This window comes from Babylonia areolata, chromosome 23, assembly GCF_041734735.1.
Source record: "Babylonia areolata isolate BAREFJ2019XMU chromosome 23, ASM4173473v1, whole genome shotgun sequence".
Taxonomy (NCBI): domain Eukaryota; kingdom Metazoa; phylum Mollusca; class Gastropoda; order Neogastropoda; family Buccinidae; genus Babylonia; species Babylonia areolata.
The window spans coordinates 17,254,382-17,263,195 of NC_134898.1; the positions used below are offsets into that span (position 1 = coordinate 17,254,382).

Consider the following 8,814-nt stretch of genomic DNA (forward strand, 5'->3'; position numbering starts at 1 on the left):
CCACCCCCCACCCACCCCAGGTCACCCCCCCACCCCACCCCTCTCTCTCTGTTCACATCACCTTAACTCACTCAGTACGGCCAGTCCTCTCTTCTCCTCTACACAGACCCCTCGGATGTCCAGTGGGTGTCTCAATGATCCAGCCTTTAGCTTCCGTCATCAGAATTGTGGTATTCTTTGTCAACATTCACCTCTTCAGTGTAAGAGCCTTCCGCTTGTAATATTTTGATGGTGGTAATTGGGGAGAAACGCTGTTAACGTCGTCTCTTTCGCCGTTCGTATGGAGAGAGTTAAACTATCTCCCATTCTCTCTTATCTGTAACAAATGACGTCACCCTCCTCTGTCTCTCCAATGTGTGTCCATGAAGTTTATGATGCTCTCATCCATTTAAAACAAAAGGGTACAGGAGGTCTCCATGGTGTAGATGGGAAAATGTTAACACTTTCAGCCCTTGTTATTGCAGAATCTCTTCCATACGTATATAGTTTATGTATTACAACAAATCAAATTCCCAAATTGCTTAAAAATTTCTAAATGTATTCCCATTTTCAAGAATGATGATCGTTGTGAACCTTCAAACCCCCCCAGCCCCCTCCCCCTCCTCCCCCCACCCCTCACACACACACACACACACACACACGTCTACCCCTCTATGTGACCTGCACCAGATGCTGTCATTTTACGGAAGCTCCCTGTCGGTGCATGAGCTGCCGGTGCCTCGGGGTGAAGGTCACCTGTGGGCCCTGTTCCACGACGAGTCGCCCAAGAACATGGATTTCCTCTTCAGCCACCAGGCCGTCATGGAGCTCTTCAACTACACCTCCACCTTCCGTACCACGTCCCACCTGCCCTTCCCCACTCAGTGGCTCAACGGTCTGTAGGCCTCCTGTCCTGCTGGGTACCTCCCCTCCTGATTTTTTTTTCCTCCTTTGTATCCCTCCTTTATACCTCCTTTCCTGTTGTATACCACATTGCTTTTCCCCTCCTCTGTACCTCCTTTATACCTCCTCTCCTGCTTTTTGCCTCCGTTATACCTCATTTCCAACTATATACCTACTTGCCTTTTCCCTCCTCTATACCTCCTTTATACCTTCTTTCCTACTATATGCCTCCTTGCCTTTTACCTCCTTTATACCTCCTTTCCTGCTGTATACCTCTTTGCCTTTTCCCTCTTTTATACCTCCTTTATACCTCCTTTCCTGTTTTATTGCCTCCTTTATACCTCCTCTCCTGCTGTATACCTCCTTTATACATTCTCTCCTGCTTTTTCCCTCCTCTATACCTCCTTTATACCTCCTTTGCTGCTGTATACCTCCTTTATACCTCCTCTCCTGCTTTTTGCCTCCTTTATACCTCCTTTGCTGCTGTATACCTCCTTGCCTTTTACCTCCTTTATACCTCATCTCCTGCTTTTTGCCTCCATTACACCTCCTTTCCTGCTATATACCTACTTGCCTTTTCCCTCCTCTATACCTCCTTTATACCTCCTCTCTGTTATATACCTCCTTTATACCTCCTCTCCGGCTATTTGCCTCCTTTATACCTCCTTTCCTGCTGTATACCTCCTTGCCTTTTACCTCCTTTTATACCTCCTCTCCTGCTGTATTCCTCCTTTATACCTCCTCTCCTGCTATATACCTCCTTTATACCTCCTCTCCTGCTGTATATCTCCTGTCCTGCTAACCATCAGATAAGGTGTGTGAATGTGTATAAACGTTAAGTGTACATACATGAAATGGATATAGAAAGACTGTACTGAGAAATACAAAGAAAGGAGAAAGGGGGAAAAGAGACACAAGTTTAGTGATACTGACAGACCACCACAATTCAACGCAACATTCCCTGAATATTTCTCTGCAGTCGTGCCGCCATCCTAATGGCATGACAGACACCTCCAGTCAAATCAATCAAAAATCAAAAACACTTTATTAATCCACATGGAAATTAGGTTGTGCAATCACAGGCTCGTTGTAAACACTGGCATAAAATCATCATAAGAAGAGATTAAAACTAGTCAAATAAGAATTCCCAATAGCTGACGATATACTAACCCCCCCACACACATACTCATGTTAAGATAATAGGGTATTGCACAACAATATTTACAAATGAAAACATCCAACAAAAAAAAAAAGGGTATAGATTACTAAAAATGACATTCGCGCACGCACGCACGCACGCACGCACACACACACACACACACACACACACACACACACACACACACACACACACACACACACACACACACACACACACACACGCACACACGCACGCACACACGTTATGAAGTGACACACCACTGAGGGGGCATGGAAAGGCAAAGAGGCACAGACAGAATTACAGACAACAACATTCTCTGTATATGATATGCATACTTATACAGCGCCTGTCCTCAGTCGAAGACCAAACTCAGGGTCATTTGCACAACAGGCTGCCCTACCTGGGTAGAGCCGACTTACAGCTGCCATTGGGTGCTCATCAGTCGTTTCCTGTGTCATTTGATCAGATTTTAGGCATGCATACATACACATTCAGACAGACATGTCATTTTAAGTGTATGACCGTTTTGTTTATTTACCCCACCATGTAGGCAGCCATACTCCGTTTAGGGGTGTGCATAACCCACCGAACGCTGACATGGATGACAGGATTTTTAACGCGCGTATTTGATCCTCTGCATGCATGTACACATGAAGGGGATTCAGGCACTAGCAGGTCTGCTCATATGTTAACCTAGAAAATTTGAAAAATCTCCACCTTTTACCTGCCAGGCGCCATTACCAAGATTCAAACCCACGACCCTTAGATTGAAATTCCAGCGCTTCCACCACTCAGCTGTTGTGCCCTCCAGTCATGCCACCTTGCTTTTGGCACAACCAACACCTCCAGTCTCTGTGCTGAACTGACTCACACCTTCGCTGCCCCTGTCCCCCCCCAGATGTACGTGACCTGACCAGTGACAGATACACGGTGCCGGTGCAGACTAAGTCGGAAGTCAGGCGGACCCAGGACCTGGCTCCAGTGGTGTACGTGCAGAGTGACTGCCGTGTGCCCAGTGACCGCGACCAGCTGGTCACCGTGCTGCAGCGATACGTGGCTGTGGACAGCTATGGACCCTGTCTGCACAACAGAGACTTCCCCAACAGGTAGGTTTCCCTTGTCTTTAGCAGGCTGTCCAGCTAAACTGTGTGATGATGGAGTCTCCCGTCGGTCCGACGGATGAGTAGGCAGGCAGGCTTATCTGTCAGTGTGTGTCCTCATATGGGAGAAGAGTCCGATTCTGGATGCGCAGCACTTCCCACAGGTGTTGCAAGGGAAAACGTCTCCAGAAGTTGAGCCCTGCTTCCTTCGCTCACGCTTCTCCTTAATGGTCAAGGCCATCAGTTTCCCAGGAAGCGATGTCTATGTCACAGGCTTTGAGGTTTGTCTTCAAGGTGTCCTTGAAGTGCTTGCAGGGTCTTCCAAGTTCACGGTGGCCTTCCTTCAGCTGGCCATACAAAAGCATCTTCGGGATCCTGCTGTCTGTCATGCGGACAATGTGTCCTGTCCAGTGTAGCTGGCACTGGATCAGCAGGCTTTCGATGCTGGGCAGGCCGCTCCTCTTTAGGACCTGGAGGTTGGAGACCCTGTCTTGCCACTTTATGCTGAGGATCTTTCGTAGGCATCTCTGGTGAAATTGCTCAAGTTGTTGAATGTGACGGCGATACGTCGTCCATGTTTCACAGCAGTACAAGGTGGTCAGCACAACAGCTCTGTAGATTTTTATCTTGGTGCTGAGCCTGATGCCTTTGTTGTTCCACAGCCTGTTGAGTCTGCCAAAGGCGGAGCTGGCCTTGGCGATGCGCAGCGTCACTTCTGCATCAAGGGTACCGTTGCTGCATAGGCTGCCCAGGTAGCAAAACTTGTCAACTGACTTGATCTCTGTGTCATTGATCTTGATTGCAGGTGTGGGGGGGGGGGGGGAGGCACTGGCGTTCTGTGAGCTAGCCGGTTGGTACATGAACTCGGTCTTGCTGATGCTGATAGTGAGTCCAAAGCGCCTGCAGGAGGTTGAAAACCTGTCCATAATGAACTGCATGTCCTCATGGGTGTGTGCAGCAAGCGCACAGTCATCAGCGAAGAGGAACTCTCTCATCAGTGCCTCAAACACCCTGGACCTGGCATGGAGTCGCCGCAAGTTGAAAAGTTTGCCATCTGTGCGAAACTGAATGTAGATGCCCCAGTCACAGTCTTTGAAGGCGTCAATCAGCATGGCAGAGAAGAGAATGGAGAACAGTGTGGGTGCCAAGACGCAGCCCTACTTCACTCCATTTACCACAGGGAATGGATCCGACATATCAGTGTTTTCCTGTACTCTCGCTTGCATGCCATTGTGGAAAGACACAATTAGCTGGATCAGGCTCTCTGGGCAGCCGAACTTTAGGAGGATCTTCCACAGACCATGGCGGTTCACCGTGTCAAAGGCCTTAGTCAGGTCTACAAAGACCATGTGGAGCTCCTTGTTCTGCTCACGGCACTTCTCTTGCATCTGGCGTACAGCAAACACCATGTCACATGTTCCCCTGCCTGAGCGGAAGCCGCACTGTGCTTCAGGGATGACTGTGTTGGAGACATGGTCAACCAGTCTGTTCAGTATGATGCGGGCGAAGATCTTGCCGGCAGTGCAGAGGAGAGAGATTCCACGGTGGTTATCGCAGGATGTTTTGTCTCCCTTCCGTTTGTAAATGTGGACAATAGAAGCATCCTTGAAATCCTGGGGGACCTCCCCTCTCTCCCAGATAGACTGGAACAGGGCAGTCAGCTTGTCTGTCAGCACCTCGCCTCCATACTTGTAGATGTCAGCCCGGATTCCATCCGCTCCTGGTGCTTTTCCTGACGTTGTCAGCTTCAGGGCCTTCTGGGTCTCGACCTTGGTGGGAGGGGCAGCTAGCAAGTCATTGACTGGTAGCTGTGGGAGGGCTGCAATTGCCTCGTCAGATACGGACGAGTCCCTGTTGAGGAGGGTGTTGAAGTGCTCTGCCCAGCAGGCAAGAATGTCTTTCTTGTCTGTCAGGAGGGTGGTCTGGTCCGAGGCTCGGACAGGGGTTGATCCTGTGACTCTCGGCCCATACACAGCTCAGAGACCATCATGGAAGGTCTTCATGTCGTGAGCATCAGCAGCGGACTGAAGCTCTTCGGACTTTCTATCCCACCAGGTGTTCTTCATCTCACGCAACCTCTTCTGTACGAGTTGCTTGGTTTGCAAGAACTGGTTCTCCTTCCTCTGGCAGTCTTTATTGGAAATGTGATCCTGATGCGGTATATGCAGTGTGTTCAGGAGCTTGGAGATTCCAGAGTCGTTCTCGTCAAACCAGTCTCTGTGGCTCCTCTGTACAAAGCCGAATGTGTCAGCTGCTGCTGTGTACACAGCATCTCTAAAGGTGCTCCATACCTCTTCTGCATCAGTCGATGCAGGAATTTCTTGGAGAGCTACTTGGATTTGCTGCTGCAGCACGTCCTTGGTGATAGGGAGGCGGTGGATGTTCAGCTTCCTAGGGGGTTTCTGCCTGGCTGGTTGGAGCTTGCATGCAAGTCTGATGTTCATGTTGCTGTGTACCAGGCGATGGTCCGACCAACAGACTGCTCCTCTCATGCAGCATGTAGTGGAAACATCACCTCTGTCCCTCTGCTGGACAATCACACAGTCCAGCATGTGCCATTGCTTGGAGCGGGGGTGCATCCATGTGTTCTTGTACTTGTCCGCTTGTTGGAAGAGGGTGTTGGTGATGGTCAGTCCATGCTGCGCACAGAGCGAGAGCAAAAGCAGTCCGTTGGAGTTGCACTTGCCAGTGCCATGCTGTCCTAGGACTTCTGGCCACGAGGAGAAGTCCACGCCGACGCGGGCATTGAAATCCCCAAGGATGATCAGCCTGTCCTTTCTGTGCGGCTGAGCTCCTCGTAGAAAGCTTCTTTGATGTCATCAGGGTTGGTCATCGTCGGGGCATAGCAGCTGATGACTGTGGCGAAGCGATCCTTGGACAGCTTCAGACGCAGGATCATCAACCTGTCGTTTATCCCAGGTGAAAGGCTGTCAAGCTGGCGTGCAAGTTTGGTTCAGCCCATGCCTGAGGTTCTTGGGGTGCCATCTGGCTTCCCAGTGCAGTAGAAGGTGTAGCCCCCTCCAACTTCCTCCAGCTGGGTTTCACCCGCAAACCTGGTTTTGCTCAGGGCTGCTATGTCCACCTGGTAGCGATCAAGCATTCTAGCAATGAGTGCTGTGCGTCTTTCTGGTCTGTCGTCTCTAAGAGGGTGTGAAAATTCCAGGCACCCAGAGTCAGGGCATGACTCCTGGTTCTTTTCTTTTGTTGTTTTCGACTGCTATTGTTGGATGTCCAAGTAGGTGCGGTTTCCTACTAGGTACTAGGTGAGGCAGGTTTTGTTTGGGGATCCTTTTATCTCCCCTTCCCCATGTGGGGAGAGCAGTGCTGTCCCTAAAAAGGGCTGCTCTGACACTGTGGGAGGATATGGGCGCCGCATCTGCCCCAGTCTACGGTGGACGACCATCACCCCACAGCCGCCTATGTGCAGAGTCGTGACTAGGAACTGCCAGCAGCATCCTCTGCCTGTCCCCGTTACCACTTCTCCATCGCCGCAGGTCTTGGGAAAGCTGGGTGTCGAAGGGCTAGCTTGTCGTTCCAACATTAGCCTGGTTGCCTGACCAGCACAGGTGACTTTTTTTTAGTGAGGAGGAGTTGTGCAGTCCCTTCCCCACTCTCTCGCCTACTGACGCTCACAGTCCCACAGATGCAGATACTGCCACGAGTGTGCAGCCCACCTATCACCTGCATAAAACACTTTATCACCACCTGTATAGCTTGTGTCCAGCTAAACTGTGTGCATCCCACCTGTCACCTGTACAAAACACTTTATCAACAAGGGTGGGGGGGCATGATGGTACACTGCTGCCAGTTGGTGGATTTTTCCCTTTGCTTTATTTGTTCACTGTAGAGCGAGTCAGACACTAAGGCGTGTACTCATTTCAGCACACACACACACACACACACACACACACATGCAGAGCACTGTCCTGTATGGACTGTGCAGTGTGATAGCAAGACTGATGTAACATACACGGCTAATGTTTCACTGATGATAGAGTGATATGAAATTCAGTTCATGTACAGTGTTGACACTGTATGATGCTTCATTCATGGTGTAGCACGTAATATACAGTGTTGACACTGTATGATGTTTCACTCACAGTGTAACAAGTAATGTACAGTGTCGACACTGTAAGATGTTTCACTCACGGTGTAACAAGTAATGTGCAGTGTTGACACTTTAAGAGGTTTCACTCATGGTATAACAAGTAATGTACAGTGTTGACACTGTAAGATGTTTCACTCACGGTGTAACATGTAATGTACAGTGTTGACACTGTAAGATGTTTCACTCACAGTGTAACAAGTAATGTACAGTGTTGACACTGTATGTTTCACTCACGGTGTAACGAGTAATGTACAGTGTTGACACTGTAAGATGTTTCACTCACAGTGTAACGAGTAATGTACAGTGTTGACACTGTAAGATGTTTCACTCACGGTGTAACAAGTAATGTACAGTGTAGACACTGTAAGATGTTTCACTCACAGTGTAATAAGTAATGTACAGTGTTGACACTTTAAGAGGTTTCACTCACGGTGTAACAAGTAACGTACAGTGTTGACACTTTAAGAGGTTTCACTCACGGTGTAACCAGTAATGTACAGTGTTGACACTGTAAGATGTTTCACTCACGGTGTAACAAGTAATGTACGGTGTTGACACTGTAAGATGTTTCACTCATGGTGTAACAAGTAATGTACAGTGTTGACACTGTATGTTTCACTCACAGTGTAACAAGTAATGTACAGTGTTGACTCTAAGATGTTTCACTCACGGTGTAACAAGTAATATACAGTGTTGACACTTTAAGATGTTTCACTCACGGTGTAACAAGTAATGTACAGTGTTGACACTGTAAGATGTTTCACTCACGGTGTAACAAGTAATGTACAGTGTTGACACTGTAAGATGTTTCACTCACGGTGTAACAAGTAATGTACAGTGTTGACACTGTAAGATGTTTCACTCACGGTGTAACAAGTAATGTACAGTATTGACACTGAATGATGTTTTATTTATGGTGTAATACTGAACAGGTAATGTTCAGAGTTGACACTGAATGATTCTTCTTAAGTCTCTACTGTAATAGTTCAAGTTTAGTTCAGTTACTCAAGGAGGCATCACTGCATTCAGACAAATCCATAAACGCTGCACCACAACTGCTAAGCTAAGCAGCGTAACCCAACACATTTGCAGCCGCAACACAAGCACACTACCACCACTATGCAGCAAGAAACAGAACAACAGCATACACTGTTCACGTTGCTGATGTAGTTGTGGCTGTTTGGATGGCAGGTCTCTGTCTTTCCAACACAACATGTCTCCCATGACGTCGGAGGACTTTTACCGCTTCCTGGCTCCGTACAAGTTTGCTGTGGCTGTCGAGAACGCTGTGTGCCCCAGCTACATCACAGAGAAGCTGTGGAGACCTCTGCAGCTGGGAGTGGTGCCCATCGTGTTTGGTGCTCCGGACATCAAGGTGGGGACTTGGCCTGTGTTGCGTCACGTTCACAGTGCTTGTATAGTGTCATATCAGGTGCTATGTCATGTGCTACACGTGTGGACCATGTTGTACCTCCACACAGTCATGTCAGGTGCTATGTCATGTGCGACACGTGTGGACCATGTTGTACCTCCACACAGTCATGTCAGGTGCTATGTCATAT

The 8,814-nt window shown here is 48.6% G+C and overlaps 1 protein-coding gene across 4 annotated transcripts in view; it reads left to right on the forward strand.

Moving 5' to 3' along the window:
* The window catches only part of LOC143298356 (GDP-fucose protein O-fucosyltransferase 3-like), a 32,026-nt gene that overhangs the window by 17,503 nt on the left and 5,709 nt on the right, over positions 1-8,814 (forward strand). For all 4 annotated transcript variants that reach the window (XM_076611248.1, XM_076611251.1, XM_076611250.1 and 1 more), the window contains 3 exons: positions 670-874; positions 2,943-3,150; positions 8,444-8,627. In XM_076611248.1, coding sequence (XP_076467363.1) covers positions 670-874; positions 2,943-3,150; positions 8,444-8,627 — 597 coding nt within the window. The remainder of the gene's footprint in view (positions 1-669; positions 875-2,942; positions 3,151-8,443; positions 8,628-8,814) is intronic.